A 20,402-nucleotide genomic window follows, 5' to 3' on the forward strand; every position below is an offset into this window, starting at 1 on the left:
CCTTTTTTTTTTTACCATGTAGTGAAGTAGCTGAGAAGGGATCCTGACTAATGGCTTCACCAACTTGTTGCTTTCTAACAGTCCCCTTCTAGAAAATCACCCAGGTAGCAATAATGAGCCGCCCTCTGCAACTGCTTTACAGAGGGTTGGTCGGGAGCCAAGATATTTTCCAATGGAAACTCTTCTCCCAGGGAATCACCCTGCATTGTATTTCAGATGAATGCTTTGTTTTATTTTGAGGAAATAGGAGAAGATTTCTTTTTAATTGTGCTATGCTTCGGTGCACGGGCAGTTTTGTGACACAAATCAACCGAGGAGTCACTATAGGGTCTGCTGGAATCATTTATGAGACCGGAATGGCAGCAGCTCTGCTAATACCTCAAAGGCAAGTGCCCATATTCCAAGCTGAAGCTTTTGCAGGATCATCTGGACCACCTGCAGGTCTTGGCTAAGTGCTGTCTCTTTGCTGTGCCTACACTGTGTCCAAGCTATGAGATCCCAGAGGTGGTACAGCAACACAATATATTAAAGGTGCCAGCTGATTGCTCTTTCCATATCCAAACTCCTCCTTTTGAAAACTCAGTCTTTCCAGAAGGCTTTCCAATCCTTTTCATCTGGGGAGGGGTGAAACACAACTCCCTGCCGAGGGCCAGCTCCACACTCCAGGCACCACATGATGCCGTCGGCACAGACTCCAGCAGAGCACAGACCCTTCCACAAGGTCTTCGCAACGCTCCTGGGCAAGCACCTGGGCAAGACACTGTCCCAAAAACCCTGTCCCACTCCTCTTTCTGGGGAAGGAAGCTTAAACAGAGGTGTCCGAGGCAGTAAAAAACATGGCAAATTGGAGGGAACGTGGCTGCAACGCTTTTCTCAGAGACTCTCTACTCTGCATCTCACTGCGGTTTCCAGCTGCTCCCTCAGCTCTCTAAGCCCCAGGAGAGGAAACGCGGCACACTCTGTGCTGGGAGCACGCGTCGCAGGATGGGGCCTGTCATTATTGTTCTTATCACCCCATGGACCGCCTGGCACTGGCCAAAGAACGTGGCTCGGATGGTTGTCTCCGCTGGCAAACAGCTCCACAGCCCCTGCATGCAAAAGCCATTAAGCAAGAGCGCAGAAGTGACCTGTGAGGCAAAACCCCTGAGCGTTCCCGTACTGACAGCACCGATACCCACTGCCACCAGGACCCCAGGGTACTGGAGAGTTGGGCAGAGAGGAACCTGATGTACTTCAATAAAAGCAAGTCTAGGGTGCTGCACCTGGGAAGAAATAACCCCATGCACCAGCACACGTTGGGGGCTGACCTGTTGGAGAGCAGCTCTGAGGAGAAAGACCTAGGAGTCCTGGTGAACAACAGGATGACCATGAGCCAATGATGTGCCCTTGTGGCCAAGAAGGCCAATGGCATCCTGTGGTGCATCAGGAAGAGTGTGACCAGCAGGTCAAGAGAGGTTATCCTTCCCCTCTACTCTGCCCTGGTGAGGCCCCATCTGGAGTACTGTGTCCAGTTCTGGGCTCCCCAGTTCAAGAAGGACAGGGAACTGCTAGAGAGGGTACAGCAGTGGGCTACTAAGATGATGAGGGGCCTGAAGCATCTCTCTTATGAGGAAAGGCTGAGGGACTTGGGTCTTTTTAGTCTAGAGATGAGAAGGCTGAGGGGGGATCTGATCAATGCTTATAAATACTTAAAGGGAGGGTGTCAAGAGGATGGGGCTGGTCTTTTTTCAGTGGTGCCCAGGGATAGGACAAGAGGAAATGGGCACAAACTCAAATATAAGAAGTTCCACCTAAACATGAGGAGGAACTTCCTTTACTTTGAGGGTGGCAGAGCACTGGAACAGGCTGCCCAGGGAGGTGGCGGAGTCTCCTTCTCTGGAGACATTCAAAACCCACCTGGACACGTTCCTGTGCAACCTGCTCTAGGTGGACCTGCTTTGGCAGGGGGGTTAGATTAGATGATCTCCAGAGGTCCCTTCCAACCCCATATCATTCTGTGATTCTGTACACGGGGCTGCACCGATGTCCTGCTCTTGGATTTGTGGCATATGGGAGCACCGGCAGCGGAGACAGGAACTGAAACATCTGGGGTTTTTTTCCAAGCCACGCTTGGAAAGGCTAAGCTGTATTCCACCCCTAACACACAACCGGCCCAGCTGTGCGGCGAGCAGATGAACAGAGAAGTACAGAAATAGCCACTTCTGTAGTGCTCTTTCAGGCAACCCGAGGTTGCCCTACAAAAATAAATACACAAAAAGGAATGCTCGTGGGGTTTTTTTCAGCTGTTCGGGGGACCCACGTGCTCACATCACTGCAGCTCGGTTAAAAGGATGCATCCCCTCGACGGTGCACGGGGTGTTCCTGCCACCCGCCAGCCACCACCGTGGGTCTGTCCGCGCTGCAGCAAGAGTCACCCGCGGCTTCCACACCCGTCCCCTGATGGGACCAGACAGAGATCCTCTCACCAACCTGACCTAAACCAAAATCTGCAGGCTTCAGGCCGGACTCACTCCACCCCCTTCCCGAGGCGTGGCTTTGAGAGAGAAACTAACAACTTTGGCCAACGCAATTCGTCTGGGCTCCGCTTTCCCAGGCTTAGCTGTTCCTCGGGTTCCTCCCTCAGGAGGACTCAACCCACACCCTCGATCCTCTTTTTGGAGAGCCACTCCCACCTCTCCCTGACCATGAAGCATTTGCTGTAGCAGAACCTATTTAACCCCTTCCCAGTAGGACTGCTGCCCTCTGACCAGCGGGGAAAGGGGGTTACAGAGTCCCATACGAGCCCCCACACCAGGGAGAGGAAGGAGAGGCTTCACATCTCAACCAAAGCTGCAGGGACAACTGCTCTTTTGCTCTGGACCTGTGTAAGTCCTCCTCCCTGCCAGAGGAGCCCAGAGCAGCAACGGATCCTGCGGGAGCCAGGGCCGAGGTCCTGCCAGGGGATGTTGCAACGGAGCTGTGAAGAGGCCATTGCTGGGGATCTGCAAGTACCATTAAGGACGTCTGCCCAAGGAGGTGGGCACAGGCTTGAGCCAGGGTTACAAACTCCACCCGGGAAATCTGAGTTTCAAACCAGTGATTAGACCTCATGACTTCATCACAGACACGCAAAACATTATTGCACAGAGCCAAATGCATTTCTTAATACAAGGAGCTGTCGGTATAGGCGGGCGGAACGCAGGATGCCCAGAAAAAAGGGGCACGGTATGGTGTCCAGGTACAATTCCAAATCAATAGGAAGGGGCTGGCTGAGTCCTGGCTTGGATCTAGAATCCATGTCACCACAGATCATCCCGCAGGCTCCTCAAAAGCGAGAGCTGCTGCAGACTGTGCCTGCCGCCAGAGCGAGCGCAGCCTTCTCCCGGGGATGCTCAGGAGCACACGCCAGGACAGCTGCAGCGGGAAGAGACAGTCCCATTGCTTCCCAACACCACGCTGTCGGGGGGCAGCCCCTAGACCCCAGACCGGAGGTAAAGCAGGGCCACATGGTTAAAACACATGCTCCAGGACCGAAAAATGCCAGAGATGGGAGATTCATTAAAACAAAGTGAACATCGTCATTTCTTTCCATCAAGTACTGGTAGCAAACCAGCGCATCACACTGTCTTAACAGGGGTTGCTAATTAAATTAAAAATGACACTGGATTAAACACAGTAACAGAAGACTGTATGCCACATCCGAAATTTCCATCTCCGATCTCAGCTTATTAAAGTTTTCACTGTTTGGCCTGATGCCAAAGAGATGTACTCATTCCTAACCTGAGGGGAACTATTTTTAGTGTTAGACTGGCAGAAAGAGCTGACAGACGAATATTATGCTTTGTTTTCATTACTTCTGTTTAAATCCAGTGGTGGCACATCATCAAAATGGATGCAATCTTTTGAGGGAAAGGGAGGAGCTGGAAAGTGAGGACAGAATCCGTTTACTGGTCACGGGTCCTATAATACACTGCAAATGCTACAGATGGCCAACTTGCACGTCGTTGATGCTCTTCCTGATGATAACTATCCTTTGAAAAAATGGGAATGGCTGTAATCACATGGGTTGTTTTTTTTTTTTTTTGCTTTTTGTGCCCTTTGCAAAGCAAAAACTAACGTTGTATTTCAATTTGACATTTTTAGTTTTGGCAAGCAGAGATGCCAACTTAGCTTCGGCGTCTAAGCAAACAACAGTCCTTCGATATGAAAAACAAGCTAATTCTCTACTTCAAAGGCAGGTCTAAGAAGTAAGGGCTGGGGAGGTCTGATTTGATGCCCTCGTCCTCCTGTTGGAACAGGCAGCGACCTTCGGCAGAGCATGTCCATGGAGGTGGCAGAAGCTACAAGGGGAGTGTGGTCAGTAACTGATGTGGGGTGAGAGAAGTCTGGGCTGATGTGGGGCGAGAGAAGGGTGGGCTGGTATGGGGCAGCAGCCGTTCCTCCAACCAGCACGAGCACCGTTAAGTGCAGCCCACGAGCAGAGCTGCCAACTTTCCACTGTGGAAGAGATGGAATTTTTCCCTTTGAGCCCGACAGCGACTGCCTAAATCGTGCTGCTGGCTGTGGAGGGACTAATTCACAACTGCCGTGTCCCCCCCACACTCCCGTGTCCCCCCCGGTTCCCCATGCACTCTCCTCACCTCTGTCTCTGCAGCTCCCAGCCCGCTCCGCCCTGGCACCGGAAAGCACATTTTTCCTCCTGAGATCCCCTTCTTCCCTCCCGCTTGCTTTCTTATTCACTCATTACAACTGAGAGAAATGTTTGGCAACATATGGAGTAAATAAGAGACAAGATGGTACAAAATCGAGCTGAACTGCAACTATCAATCAAAGGACAACAAAGCTTGAAGAAATGGAGAGAGGATGACGCAGAAACGCCTTATGGAAACCACAGCGTGGAAACCGCCACATGAGGAGATAAAACAAGGAATCCCATTAAATGGCAAACAGGGGGAGAAGCACTGACAAACCAGATGAGTCTGTTTCGCTGCACCTTCTGAATGAGTGATTTTCTTTTTAAAACCCCTCTTTGTGAGAGCAGAATGAAAGCAGCTGGGGGAAATGGGAGAGAGACCCGTCGGGGACTTGCCAGCAGGAGAAGAACAGGATCGGGCCCACACTTTCACTCCAACAGGGAAAAAGCCACAAGCAGGAAGACGCCACCAGTAAACTTAAAAATTACAGGAAACACAGGGAAAAATCAATGCAAGCAGTACCTGGTAAATAATACACCAGATGTCAAGGAAGCCCACCACCAAAAAAGCAGCAAAGTTCTAATTTTAAAAAGGGTAAGTTTCTCACTCATGAGAACAGCGCTCCAATTCCTCTGAAGCTGTAGGAAGGAGCACAATAAACAACTTGGACCTTCTGCTCGTGCCATTGCTGCGATGGCATTATGGTGACACTTCACCAACACCAGGGACCATTATGCTCTGATGGAATAATGCAGAATTGCCTCCTTGTTTGGTGCTTTAGTTACATTTTGCTTATGTGATTGGTCCCTTCCACAGGCTGAATGCATCTCGTTTGCAAAATATTTATCTAGCACCTCATTTAGGCCTTTTTCCCCCTACAAAATTTCTTACAAAAGAGAAATACAGCCTTGTTTTTGCTGGGGATACGGCTTCTTATAAGAATGACATTCCAGGCTGTTGAAGTTTTTTCTAGGAACAGAAGTAACGCTACTTTGCCTTTGTGGACTGGACACTACTGTACAGACACTGCTCTGCTTGTGGGTTTACCTGAATTGGATTTTAATTGGATTTTTTTTTCCCCTTGATAGTTTCTGAAAACACTGAGCCTTGAAAAGGCTTTTACTGCATCACATAATACCAAAACCTACCCATCGTTGCCAACTCTTGAAATTTAAAATATCACAGACTGTAGGTTCCTGAATCATAAAATCTGTTTGTTTTAAGAAGGTTTGCTTAGGTGAAGTCACCAGCTAGGCAGTGTAACCCCAGGGCTCACTGCCAAATCCACAAAAAAAACCCCCGCTGGGTTTTAGATGAAAGTTATGACACCCAAATCTGTAGAGCTTCTGCAAGAGTGCGGTGATAGCAGAGCTCCTCTGATTTCAGCTTCTCCTTTTACCCATCCACAAACAGCGTTCAACATTAATGATGGAAAAATAAGGGAGTTTAACTCTAGTCTTTTAAATTGAGATTCTAATCTCCACTTCAAAACTACCACGATACTAAGGATGTGTCAGAAATAGTCAATATTTGCAAGGGAAAGCCAGAAAATCTTTATTTCCAGTTGAGGAATGAAAGGAGCGATACCAGCTCACGAAACGGCTAAGTCTCAAAGTAAATGCCAACAAAATCCGGTAGCCCTGAAAGCAGAGCACTTGAAAAGAGATCAGATCAGAGCATTTCTCAGACGGCGAAACTCAGAAGTGCAAATGCTGCCACTTGAAGCGTGTTGCTCTTGAAGTATAGGGTTTTTTTTTACGTTGCGCACTGCAGATTATTTGGAAAAACAGACTTTGCTCTTGATTCCAGCCAGACTTTGCGTTACACTTCAAGAACCCGACTCTGGCGACGGGAAGGGGCCAATATTCCCATTCGGTCTGCCTGGAGACTGCTTCCAGCTAGGTATGTAGCGTCTGCAAGCAGCAGAGCTTATTTCCTTAGTGATTCTTTGGATGGGGGCATTTCTTCTGTATTCCTAGTAACAGCGCTGCCGAAGCTGGCATGTATTTCTTCAAAGTTGCTACGTCTATAACGTCGGATATGAGAGGAATTCATTTCCTAGGCCATACTTTTACAGCTAGAGGTAACGGTATCGCATTCCCTGAGGGTAAGTGCTAGCACACACGCCTGCCACAGAACCAGGGGGCTTTGGCGCTGGTAATTTTCTGAACTCGGCCTTCTTAAAGGCTGTTTTTGTTTCAGACTAATTAAAAAAAAAAAGTTCTGTTGAGATATTAAAAAAAAAAAAAAGCTTTCCTCTAATGAGAGAATAGACAGCAATCATTAAAAGCATTATTTACTTTATCTGTCAGCGTTCAATAAAGGGAACATGAAATGAATAGACAAAACCACTTGCATAACTTCACTGTGTCGAGTCCCTCTCATCACAACGGAAATTAATCTGTAAATCTTTCATGCTTATAATGACAACGTAAGCACCCATGCCTCCTTTCCCAACGTCAAACAGGGCAGTAAACTTCTCCCCAAAGGAAATCCGTGTGCCATGACAGCCCGCTTCAGCACATTTTATACCAGTCATCAGAATATTACCAGCACACACTTCTTCAGCGGAGTCGTGGCTGTACACACAGGATGATCTGCTGGCTGACAAAGATGACTCTACAGTCTGAATTCCAAAGACAATCATCCCTCAGCGGAGCAAAGCTCTTCCCCTTACCGCACTGCTCTCAACAGTGCTGTAAACAAACATTTCTCCATCGAAATCGGAGGAAGATGTCAGTAACACTATCCTGCCGTTTCAGTCCATCGGCTCTAGCAGATTTCCCCTTCCCACATTCCGGGCACTTTGTTTTGTTGACCTGCAAGAGCTTTATGTCCAACTCCAATTTGTCATCGCATAATACCATCTAATCCAAAACGTTTGGGGAGCTTTTACAACTCAACGCCTCTGAACAACAATAACATAAACAGTCTCAAACACTTACTACCAAAATTAATAATCCTAGAAACACACTGCAATAACCCCAAGTCCTTAAAAAGCCAAATGAAGGACTTATCATCACAGTCTTCAGAAGGCTGCTCTACAAGCGCCCAGAGAAGCGCTGGCACGTTCCGCCTCTGTCGCAACGGCACATTCAGCCTCCGGGGCTGTAGATCCCCGTGTCTAACTGACAACAGATAACGCAACATCAGAAACCCAGTAATAAAAATCAGTCCTTCCCAGTTAGGGACTTTCTGCAACGAAAAATGGCTAGTTTGTTTGGAAAAGTCTAAACGTAACCTGTAAGAAAAGAGTTGGAAAACACCTTGTCTGCTGGATATAGAGATGTGCACATATTCCTGAAGTTAGTCTAGATACATCTTGCTGACCTACAATTTAATGTTTACTGTGGTTACAGTTACTTCGCAACTTCTGCAGTATCTCTTAATCTATACTGACACTAGAAAGTGGAAACTTAGTTAAACTGAGTATCCGAACAGAAAAGCAGACCCTTAATGTATTGTAGAAATCAGTTCATGTGAGACTTTTCCACTCTGCCGGGCCCCACGTCATCTCTTCTACATGAATCACTCAATGCTTTTTCTCCTCAAGAACAGAAAAGTTGTTCCCTAAGGAAAACAAATTTAGGTTCAAAAATAAATTTAAAAAAAAAAAAAAACCACTCTTCCCCTGAATCTGTTTTTTTGCGTCATACAGTAACTTTATTTAAGTGACTGTGCATATGGACTGTTCTTAACACACCTCCAAGAAACATACCTTTGTGACTGATTTTCCCAAAACAAAACCAGCATCTGGACACAAACACAACTGTCATCCCACCCTGGCATTCTCATGGAGGAATCTTTCACGTGAACTTGTTACTTTGAGCCTTTCGGATTTGCCGTTAACAGAACAGTGTTTCACCCACATCCAACTGCTCATTTCCTGACATCATTCTCCTCCTGCGATTTCCCCCAGAACCTCAGAAATTAACACTGCCCCCCCCCCCAGCACAAAACCTCCTGCCCTGTGGCGCAGCAGCCCCCAGCTCTCTTTAAGGCACCCATGGGGAATGTCACGTTATCCTACGGGGAATGTTATGTTATCCTACGGGGAATGTTATGTTATCCTACGGGGAATGTTATGTTATCCTATGGGGAATGTCACATCCTATGGTTTGCCCAACATACCTGCCGGGCTGTCTCGGATCTCGCACACATCCAGCGTGTCCCAAGCGTTGCCAACTCTTGGCAAGACACGAGCAGCGTTACGAGATGACCCGGTTTGGGCTGAATCCTGAAAACGCTGCTCCAGGTGCGGAGCCGAGCACATCCCCAGGGCCAGGACTTTTTGGGGGCCATCAGCCCCGCCGTGCTAGCCAAAGCCAGCGAGCCCGAGCAGCGCTGCCAGGCTGGGCCCGCACATGATTCTATGATTCTACTGAAGCTGTCGTCCCTTTTCCCTTCTCTGGAGCCGCTTCTGCCCGTCTCTGACCCCGCAGGCTCACGGCAAACTTTTCCGCGACGTCTCTCCATCTCCGCGCCTGGCTGTCACGCGTCCCCATCCCCACCACGGGGCCCAACGCGCAACAAGGCTCAAGGCAACACAACACCAAAGGGCCGGTAGCCGAGCTGCCAGCGCTCGCCCACGGCACAGCCCAGCCGCCCGCCCGCCCGCCCGGCCCGTCCCCGCCGCCCCGGGCCCGCCGCGCCCCGCGGTACTCACAGCGCCGTGGCGGCGGGAGGGATGCCGGTCCCCGGGCGCTCCATCCCGCGGGCAGAGCAGTTGACGAGGCAGGCGGGGCCGCTGCAGGTACAATCGGCGGCGCAGGGCTGGCAAGCGGGGGCCGGGGGCGTCCGGGCCGCCGCCAGCCCCCCGCACAGCAGGGAGCAGAGCAGGCACCAACCCGTGAGGGGCAGCCGCGCCGCGGGGACGCCATGTTTGCGCTGTGATCCAGTGTCTCCATTTCCAAAAGGCATCTCTCCCCTACGGGCATGGCATGGCCCCGGCCCGCCGCTCTCCCGGCCGGCCGGCCGGGCCCGGCCGCGCCCCGCCCCGTTACCGCCGCTCCGCTCCGCGCCCCTCCGCGCCCCCTCCGCGCCTCAGCGCCCGCCCGGCATGGCGGCCTTCCCCCCCCCCCCCGCCCCCCCGCCCCCGCTCCCCGCAGGGCTGGCGGTGCGCGCTGCTCGGCGGCGGCGCCCGGCCCGGCCCGGCCCGGCCCGCTGGGCTCCCGCTCGCCGCGCTGACAGCCCCGGCCCGGCGCCGCTCGGCTCTGCGCTCCGCCCGGGCCGCGGCCGCCGCCTCCCCCGCTCCGCCTCCCGCCCGGCGGAAACCCGGCGCCGCTCCAGCCCCGCCGCCCGCCCGGGCCGCCCCCGCCGCGCGGCCGCCCACCGGACGGCGGAGAGGGCCGGGGCGAGGGAAGAGCTCCGCTCCCGGGCGCGGCGGCTGCCGCGGGGCTCCCGGCTGCGCTCCCTGGCCGGGCCCGGGGCATGAGGACCCCGGTCCCTGCTCGGCAAGGGAAGAGCTGGGGGATCCCGGGGACAGGGGGTCCCGGGGACAGGGAGATCCCGGGGGCAGGGGGTCCCGAGGGCAGGGGGATCCCTGGGACAGGGGGTCCCGGGGGCAGGGAGATCCCGGGGACAGGGGGTCCCGGGGGCAGGGGGTCCCGGGGGCAGGGAGATCCCGGGGACAGGGCGTCCCGAGGGCAGGGGGTCGCAGGGGCAGGGGGTCCCAAGGGCAGGGGGATCCCTGGGACAGGGGATCCCGGGGGCAGGAGGGTCCCGGGGGCAGGGAGATCCCGGGGGCAGGGGGTCCCGAGGGCAGGGGGATCCCTGGGACAGGGGGTCCCGGAGGCAGGAGGGTCCCAGAGATCAGGAGCATCCCAGGGGAGCAGGGGGATTCCGGGAGCAGGGTTGGCAGGGTTGGCCCTGGGGGGCAGGGGGTATCCTGGAGAGCAGGGTGGTCCAGGGAGCAGGGACATCCTAGGGATCAGGGAGATCCTGGGAGCAGGGGGATCCCAGAAGCAGGGGCTTCCCGGTGGGCAGGGGTTATCCTGGTGGGAGCATCTTGGAAAGTGGGTAGGGCAGACAACGCAGTGTGGAGTTCTGCTTGGATAGATGTCTCAAAATGACGGGGGAGGGCTTCCCCTCCACTGCACACTCGGATGATGGGCAGAGGGGAGCACCAGCCCTCCTCTGTGCCCTCCCTGAAGGGCTTTGGTGGCCACTTCCTGCAGCTGGTGGCCGTTCCTGAGGCCGCTGCATGCCCGCTGAACCCAGGAAGAGTTACAGGGTACAGTGTGTGTTACATGCCTGCAGCACAGTAGGTAATTCAGATATCTTGGAGAGAGATGAAGAACAAGGCGGCTTTTAATTTTTTTTAATGCTAACCATAGCAAAGTCGTCGGGCTTCAATGCCACTTGCACCCGGCACTGGTCCAGTGCACTGGCCATGGTTCAGACCAGGCCAGACCTGTTGAGGTCAATCCTGTCATTATATGATGGTTCCTCAGGGATCCCATGACTCCTCAGGGATCTGAACTGGTTCTAGTTTAAAGTGACTGAAGAATATGACTACAATAAAGTATCTATACAACCAAAGGAAGCATAATTCTGTCCTTGGAGAAGGCATCTCTCCAAAACCAAACCCAGCCCCGTTTGAAAGCAGTGGAGAAGAAGGTGTGAGTGCTGATAGTTTTACAGGGACTCTAATTTGTTACTGTTCGATATGTGCTTCATTACTGCGTGGTGGTATGTATGTACAGAACACGGCCCCAGCCATCAGCCGAGGGGAGGATACAAGGAAGCTCAAATAAAACATGGAACTTGCTCCGTGACAGAGCACTTCGCAAGCCAGAGACGGTCATTCCTGTCCAGCCAAGCAGGGATTTCTCACCGTAGACGCAGCAAATGTGTGTGCGTGTGGTTGTCTCTGCGAGAGGGGAAAGCCTAGCACCAGTCTGGAGACCGACACCCAGAAAGACGGAGACTTGGGGGGAAGCAGTGGAGGGGTATGCAGTGCCCGACACTTCCCTGCGGTGAGTGTCCTGGGAAGGGACACTTGGGAGGGATGGACCCAAAGAGAGAGCGGTAAATCCCGCACATCCTCCAGAGACAGGGGCCCGTTCACTCAGGGGGGTCTGGTACCTGAAGTGCCAACCAAAGGCGCTTTCTCCTGAGATTTGCTGACCCGGACAAAACTTTCAGCAGGGTTTGTCCTAAATGAGAACAAGAGCATCTTGCTCTTTGTTTATGCAGTTCCATTAATTCTTGCAGCCGTTCACACCTTTTAAAATATTCCTATGTAACATTTAAGTTCAGTAAGGCAAATCACTCCAGCTGAGCCTTGGTGTCAAGGCTGCAAGTGTCCCTGGGAGTCCCCAGGTTGCCCACGTGCAAAACTGAAGCCACAGTCTGTTCAATCACAGCTCTTGCAGCAATTACTGTCTTTATGAAAACCTCAGGAAGGTCTGGCGAGCACCGCTGTGGGACGGGCTGCTGCCTCCGCCGTACAGGTGAGTCACCCACCCGCAGAGAAACTGCATCCCTTGAACAGACAGCCGCCCTGACGCCAGGGTGAGGGGCGTTTTGTACTTGTCAGAAGCAGCTTGCACAGCTGAGTGGGGCTGCCTTTTGGGCAGAGCTCCCGACGCCCCTCGGGGCTGCACCCCTCGCCTCCGCCAGTGTTTGGCGCTCCCCTGTGCGTTCCCCAGCGTTCCCCAGTGCTCCAACAGCGAGCGTGCTGGGGAGCTGCCGTCCTGACACTCTACAGCAGCCATTGTGTTAGTGGGGCCCTGTCAACGGGCGGGCTCAGGAAATCTGCCTGGCAGCTTTCAAGGGAGAAACCACAACAAAAAGGGGTGGGAGAGAGACATGCTAGCTGTCCGCAAGCATCCAAAGAGTGCAAGCAGCAGGGAGCCAGAACAATTGTTTGGGGTGGTACCAGACCAACGACGGGAGCCTCAGAGCCTACTACCCCTGCTGTTCCTCTTCTGAGAATAGACCTGGGGGAGAGGAGGGCTGTGGGGGCATGTTTGCCTCTCTCAGTGGCTGGCATTACCTACAACTTGTCTCTCTGTCGGTGTAAAAAGCCCTCGCTGGAGTCGTCCAGCGTCCCCGCACTTGCTTTGGGGCCAGGTCATGGGTTTTCACCCTGCGCCGCATGATGGCTGCTGTGGTCCTGCTCACCCCAGCTCCTGCAAGCAGGCGAAACGCAGGCATCTCTCCATTGCCTAGGAGAAAATAGCTGATTATTGCTGAGATTCCTCTACCTCGGGCACACTGTAACCTTCAGAAGCTTGGGAAAGAGGAGGACAATTAGGCAGGGGTGACAGTGAACTTGCTTTTTAATCACGTGGGATTTTTTGAAGCCTCTTGTGATTTCAGGCGCACAGGATTCTCTGGGGAACAAGGGACGGACCCACCAGAGCTGGGTGTACATCCACTGCGGGTTATGAAGCCTGTGTTACACCTCCCGAGATGCTCACTGCCTCCCTGCTCTCCTGGGTGTGCTTGATCCACGACAGTCCCGATCCAACTAAGTCCGTAAGCACCTGCATGGTTTTAGGTCTGAGCATTGTCCCGCTGAAGCCAAAGGAGTGATATCTGTTTCTATAAGCTGGGGCTCTGGCTTTCCTTATCCAAACGCTGCACAAACCTTAAATAAGATGACTGACAGCATCTGCTTTCACTCCTTGGCACGGTACTTAATGTATGTGAGAATTTACTTTCTGAAAACATTTTGTGCCTTTTGGACTTGAAATCTGCTTGAAAGACACATCGTATTTTGCATGATGTATTGTGCCCAAAATAGCTCAGTGGTTACTACTTCCTCATGTGACTACGATGTATTTATTTCCGCTCCTTCAATTGTAAATTGCTTTTTGGTTTTTTTTTCCCCTTTCTTCTGTACTGATGCCCATATTTCTTCAGATAACAGCAAGGAGAAAATATCCTGTGTATGGATTGTAATAAGAAGATTAGATCACTAATGTAATCCAGCAGATGTAATGAAGTTAAGGGCTCTACCCCAAAAGCTAGGGCTGCCAAGCTGTAATGAGGGCAATGAACAAGGAAATAATTGAATGAGTGGGAAAGAAGACAGCAAATCTCGATACAGCTGCAAGAGAATAATTTGTTCACATTGAATCACAATTTTTGATCTTGGAGGAAGGTCTCGTTGCTGAGTTGGGACAGATTTTAAAATGCAAACTGCAGAAAATGATGGAAGTGGAAAATGTACTCTGGGGCTGGGAGGCTGGGAATGGCTTGTTGTGGGGAAGGGATTCTTCTGGTTCCTCCTACTGGCAAGCAAATGGAGAGTTTCTCAACACTGTTTACTTGAAGTAGAATTAAAACCCCAACTAAGAGGGTGTTAATTCTCCCTGTCCCACCAGTCCTGCAGGCTGAGTGCACCCAGAACATCAGCAGTGGCAGATACACTGTGGTCAGCAAAACGTGACGGAGCTGTGGCCGGCCGGGAATGTCGCTGCTGTCTCCAGGCCCCTCCGGACAGATCCTGAAAGCGCTGCAGATGTCTTCAGCAGCACACGGACAGCCCAGAAATCCCACTGTGCGTGGCCGGACCCTGCGGCACCCGCTCTCCAGCACTGTATTTCTATACATTAAAGCTCTGTTTGGCTCATGCCTGCCGTGCCCTGGTGCAAAGGGCCATGAGCAGCTCGTGTGGAGAGAGCTGTGCTCCCCACAAATGTGCGCTGCAGCCACTGTGCTCTGCAAAAATCCTCTGCACTGGGCTTCACATAAGATGCAATGGCAGCTGCTTTTAAAACGCACACACACAGGGAGAAAGTCTCTTCACTGCATTGCCCTCCCACACTGCTGCTTTTTCTCTTGCCTAGGAATCCCCTGTCACATCTACGCAGGAGCAGTGGGGACATGTTGTCACCCAGGTGGGTCCATGGCCTGTGGAGGGGAAGCTCTGTGCAGCTGGAGGTTGGGTTCGGAGCCTGGATAACTGGGCCAGGACAGGGAGCCTTCTGCCTCCAGCAGCACGTCTCTACGGTATCTTGTATGTGGTTTAAAGAAGGCAGGAAGGAAGGAAAGAAGAAAAAAATGCCCCTCTTGAACTGTCTGCCCCCTTGCCACAGGCTTTGGTCTCTTTGGAGGGCAGCTGTATGAACGTTTGGCCATAGCGCTCGGTTTGCTGTTATTTCCCTGCTTAGAAATTACTTCTGCCTGATGGACGGGGCACAGCTTGCCCTCAGGCGTCCAGGGGGAGAGAGCTGTCCCCTTTGCTTTTGGACAGGATATGGGTATCCCAGAGGAGATGAAGATCTCCATTTCTCCTGGGAGGAAACGGCTGTTTCCCTCCCTGCAGGTTGTTGCTCTGCGGCTGTATTTTGGATGCCCCTCGCTCTGCAGGTGCCCCGTGCTTGCGTGATGTGATGGCCCGTCCTGCAAAGGGGCTACCTGAAGATTGACCCCCACAAAAGCCATCTCCTTCCACCCAGGCCTGTCTCCTGCCTCGCCTCGCAGTACGAGCGTTCCCCAGCTGTAACCCATCACCCAGAGCACCAGTCGGATCCAGAAACCCCCCATCACCTCCCAAATCCCCCACTGCAGCTACGGGACGGCACCGGGGGCACTGACCGGTCCCGTTGGGGGCGTGGGGGGAGAAAACTGGGGTGGAGAGGGGTGGGGGCTGCCCCGGCCCCGGGGAGAGCGACCCGGCGGGACGTGCGGGCTCAGTCCCTCACCGCGGCCGCCGGGCGCTGCGGAGCCGGTCCGCGGGCCCCTGGCGCCCTCTAGCACCGCCTCCCCGCGCTCCTCCGGAGTGAAAACCAGGGGGAAAAGGCTGGAGCGGCCCCACAAAGTAAACGTGGCCTAAACTGGGATGCAAAGGGAGCCGGCCGGGTGCAGCAAGCCCCGGGCAGCCCGGGCTGTCCCTGCCGCTGGTGACGGACACCGCCGTGGGGTGAGGTTGATCCCAGCTCCTGCCCTCGGCCTCCCCCGTGCACATGTGTGCACACACTGAGTGGCGCAGAATCCATACGGTCAGTGCCATCTACCTGTGATGGACTGATGGCCGTACAGGGCAATCAGCCTGGCTCAACCGTAAAGAGCGGAGCCATCTCGCACCACATCCCGAGCAGATTTCATCTGTGCTGGGTTAATTAAGCAGCAATTTGCCCACCAAACGGCTCCCAGCTGCACATCTGCAGTCTCTGGGTGCAGGAAGCTGTGGACAAGGCAAAGAGGCATCAGCCGGACACAGTGGTCCCAGCAGTGTGGGGTGCCCACAGCCAGGTGGGACGGATGCTACCACTCAGCTTCTCCCAGCTGGCTGGAAGAGGGACCCCCCCCACTCCCTGCACTGCACTCGGGGTCCATGCTCTCCCCTGAGGCATGTGGTTGTCTTTTAGTGCTGGGTTTTCAACTGCTCAGGGCTAAGCTGGGTCAGCACAAGCCCCTCTTGGGCTTTTTCTGGATGATTTTTGTGGACAATTTCAGCTCAGGAAGTGAATTTATTCACGCTGATCATTTTCATCCGTTTGACGTAGTGTGAATGCAAAACAGAGCCAAGCGGTTTTAGTGACAACGCTTTCTGCTCCATAACTAATTGGTGGCGATTCTGCTTTTATTTACCAAACACTCTTTCAAAGCAAAGGAAACTTCATGATTTCTCTCTTAATATTTTTCAACTTTCAGGGCTTTCGGGGGTCCTTGGCTGATGAAGGGACACTCCCATCAGGCTGAACTTGCAGAATTTTAGTTTCTGGCCATGGGTGCTCTCTGGCTGTTCCCACTTGGTTCTGCCCCGCATCAGCTCGCCGGAGAGCATGGTGCACACCAGAGGGGTTTAAAGCTGCTCGGGATTTTCCCATATGCAGGTCCCTGCCCACCAGCAAAAGCAAGGTCAGAGGGTTGCTGCGGCTGGAGGCAGAATGGAGAAGGGGGTTGTCCTCAGGTTCTTGTTAATCAGAAACTTCCCGGGGAGTGTGCTTGGTGCTGCGAGGCCTGACCAGGAGCTGGACACGTGCCGGCAGCACTGGGAGGACTCTGCATGCCCTGCGTGCACAGGCTGTACCACAGGTCGCTGCTTGGGGAGGACGTGAGCTTTTGGGGCAGGGGCCAGGCAGGGCTAGCATGGCAGGGGGCTTTCAGTCACGAGGCTGGCCTTTGGCCATCACACACCTCAGACCACCTGAGAACTGATGCTTTTGAAATCCCCTCTGCCAGCTGCAGCCACAAAACAGCCCCAGTTTCTTACTTCTTGTGTTGCTGGCAAAGTCCAAAGCACAGGGAGGGAATAACGAATTCAGCTGGGAAGATGCTGATGAGCGAAGGCTGCCAGAGCCGGGAGGAGAAGGGCTGCTCTGTGTGGTGGGTGCCCTGCGGGGGTCCAGCCTTGCTGTATCGGGGCTGACCATGGGATGTGACCGGCCAGGGCAGCGGGCAGTGAGGGGGCAGTGGCACCCATCCGGCCGCAGCATGGTCCCCTCAAATTGCTGCTGTGCTGGGCCCGTTGCTATAGCAATGCTGATGTCGCAGCGCCGTCAGGAGGCATTGCAGTGCTGGAGTTGGCATCTTTCACTGAGGCGAGTTGAAGCCATCCTGGGTTTTAGCTGGGTAAAAAGTCAGGGAGCAGCCAGAACCACTCATTTTCCCACTGCCGGGACTTCAGGAAGCCCTCTCCCCTCTCCCTCACCTTTTGCACCCACTGTTATGGCATCACCCTGTTCTGCACAAGGTGAAGGCTCCCAGCCTGCTGCAGAGAGCCCAGGAGAAGCATTGCCTGGTGCCAAGCTTGGGGTGTGATGGTCCTGTCTCCACTGCAGATGCCACTGATGAGAGGAGGTGAAGGCTGGGGCTTCCCCTCCCTTCTGCAAAGGGGGCCCTGTGACCATTCGCACCCAGAAAGCAGGGTGCAGCAAACACACTGATGAAGCTGAAGCCAGAGGGCAGCTGGCAAGAGGCACAGCGGCAGAAATGTGTGTTGAAAACCTTTAGGACAGGCTGAGTTTAAGGCTCCTTCCACCTCCTTCCAGCCTGGTAAAGCTTGGGGTACCAGCATACTGGCAGGGAGAGAGGGTGTTCCCAGAAATGCTGGCACCGTCGCACCACAATACATCTGCTTTTGAGAAGCCAGCTTGGAAAAGTTGCTTGCCAGCCATTTTTTGGCTTTGAATTGGCTGTAGCTGGTTGCATGTGGCTGTGCCTCGCTCCCTGCCTTCCCCAGGCAGAGCCGACCACTTCCACATGTGCTCAGCTGGTCAGAGGCAATTAGTCCCTCTGATTGCAGAAGGACAACTAATGCAAAGGAAATTACTGGCAGACAAAATCTTTGCAGGACTGGGACAACCCTTAGCTTCACTGAGGGAGAAGATGTTTCCCACAATAAAGAATAAACACTTTTAAACAGACCAGGAAATTGTAAAATTGCAGAAAAGGGAAGGCAAGAGGAGGCTGCCTGAGTGGCTCTATGGAAGCTGATGGCATTTCAGAGCGCAGTGTACCTGGAAACATCGGGCTCTGGGCTGGCCACCCTGCTCACGCAGTGTCATCTTGAAGAAAAAAGTAATTGCCCAAACTTACTAGAGTTTTGTTAAAAGAAGATGTTCAGCCTTCCTTGGAAAATGTTAACAAACACCATTAAAACACTAAGCTGCATCTTCATCGTCCAGATTATTAATTACCTGGAGCAGTGCCACTTGCTGACAGCTCAGACCAGGGAACGTTGTTGCAGGTGTGTCAGAGGACGAGCAGAAAGACAGAAGCTATTGATCCTTAGGCTGATAAATACCGCCTGGCGCTGCCCGTGTCTAATCAGCGACGATCTGCCACCAATTTGCTCTGATGAATGGCTGAACAAGCCGCGGGCACGGATCTGCATCTGCCCTGGCACGCAGGAGCCCAGCTCTTCATCTGCCAGCTCTGCAAACAGGGCCGGGGGGGGAACTGCTTCTCCCCAGCATCTGCAGCTTTCTCAGGGGGTGCATTTGCTTTTCCCCTCCAGGGACCTGCCCACGGAGCAAGGACCCTTGTCTGGTGAGGGACCGGCACACGCTGCCGCAGGGGAAGGTGCAGGCGAGCCCAGCACAGGCGGCGATGCAATGACTCTCTCTGGCGGGAACTTCTTTCCCACCCAGCCCTTAGTGGTTGACTTATCCTCTGGGGCAGCAGCTTTATGAGCCTCTGCACATTTCCATGCTCGCTCATTACTGCTGCTTATTATTTTACAGGGCCCCAGAGTGCTGCGTGCATCCTGGCGCTGGGTCTGGCCCGGGTGGCTCTCTAGCTCTGCAGTGCCCAAATCGCCGCTTCCAAAGAGGAGGATTTTTTTTTTGGGGGGGGGGGCGGTGGGGTGGGGGGGTGGTTTATCTGCTCAAGCTCCTTGGGCTGTGCTGCGGTGACCCTGCAGGCAGCACCGCGGGAAGCAGGCAGGCTCGAGGCCACCAGCCGGGCTCGTGCACCCAGACATGGTCTGACTGGTGTGAACCTACCTGGAGTGGAAACGGCTGAGTGTGCACGGATAATGGACGCACCCTGTGACATTTATACGCTTGCTTTTGAAACCATAACCATGCTCTAATCCTTCCCCATCTCGGCACATGTCTGTATATGGTATAAAATATCTTGGATGTTTTTAAGCTGAGATGTTGTGTTTCTAAAATATTTGATACTGCTGAGGCATGTCTGAAAAGCATTTAAAATTTAGAAAATAGCTTGAAAATACCTCGTATTTGGGAGGCTGAGCATTTGTTGCTCGGTCTTCCCTGTATCTCAGTAGGACACATTTCAAAGGCCCTTTGAACATCCAACTCTTCATCGCATTTGAAAGCTCTCGTGGGTGACTGCTAGAGCTGGGGACTTTCCTGCGCTCCGTCCTCTGCTGGCTGAAACCTTGGCTCCTCTCGATCTTGGAACAAGGAAAATTAATTTCCTGGCCTCAGCCCAGTGCAGGCTCATTAGGATCTGGCACGATCACCCTTTCGTGTGCAGGAGGGGACAGTGGGGGCCCGGGCCAGCATTGTGGTTCCCTGGGGATGCCCGTGGGGAAATGCCAGGGACAGAGGAGGTGCCAGGCAGGCAGAGGTGCCGTTTGCTGCTATTACCATAAGGTGCTCCAAAAGCAGCAAATTTGGCAACGCACTAATGTGCCAGCCTGGTTGCAGGGCTGGTTTGCAGCGTGCTGGAGCTGGCGGTGGGCTGCACCCTCCCAACCCCAAAACCTCCTGGGGTCCCACCGGCATCGCAGGGAGTACGGAGCCCTCCAGCATTGCCGAGCGAGCCAGACCTGCCAGGGGGACATCAGCGGTGAGAAACCCACAGCACTGCGCATTTAGCAGAGCTCACCTTGCAAATAAATTAAATGCCAAGAAGCAAAGACTTCACAACAGGCTGGGCTCTCCAAACCTCCTGGGTGCTTTGCGGGGAAAATGATGGTGACGAAAGGCTGGAGGGAGCCACAGGTGGAAGCTGCCCTTCAGGAGGGATCAGAGAAGGCGAGGACTCCAAGATGGAAACAGGGACTGGGCACAGGGGAGAATGAAAATGAAATAACCAAACAAAGGAAGGAGGGTTGCAATGTAAGACTTGACTTGGTAATGCAAGAAAGGGAAGAGACAAAAGCAGTCTCCCAGCAAAACGCTGGAATTTAACTTTCACAGCTGCAAAAGGAAAACAATCGCTTCCCACACAAAAATAACTGATGGGCTGCATTGATGAGAAGATGTCAGAGGAATTTCAATTAAAAGCCAATGACACTGACAAAGGCAAGGAGATTGAAGTGCTCAAAGGTAAGCGAGCAATGGGGAGGGAAGAACA

At 53.2% G+C, this 20,402-nt stretch overlaps 1 protein-coding gene across 1 annotated transcript in view; it reads right to left on the reverse strand.

Annotated features, from left to right (window-relative positions):
• The window catches only part of PKD1 (polycystin 1, transient receptor potential channel interacting), a 93,627-nt gene extending 84,034 nt beyond the window's left edge, over positions 1-9,593 (reverse strand). Inside the window, exon 1 of the mRNA XM_074158815.1 lies at positions 9,340-9,593. Coding sequence (XP_074014916.1) covers positions 9,340-9,593 — 254 coding nt within the window. The remainder of the gene's footprint in view (positions 1-9,339) is intronic.
• Between the last annotated feature and the right edge of the window lie 10,809 nt (positions 9,594-20,402).

Source organism: Numenius arquata, chromosome 14 (genome assembly GCF_964106895.1).
Source record: "Numenius arquata chromosome 14, bNumArq3.hap1.1, whole genome shotgun sequence".
In the NCBI taxonomy this organism is placed as follows: domain Eukaryota; kingdom Metazoa; phylum Chordata; class Aves; order Charadriiformes; family Scolopacidae; genus Numenius; species Numenius arquata.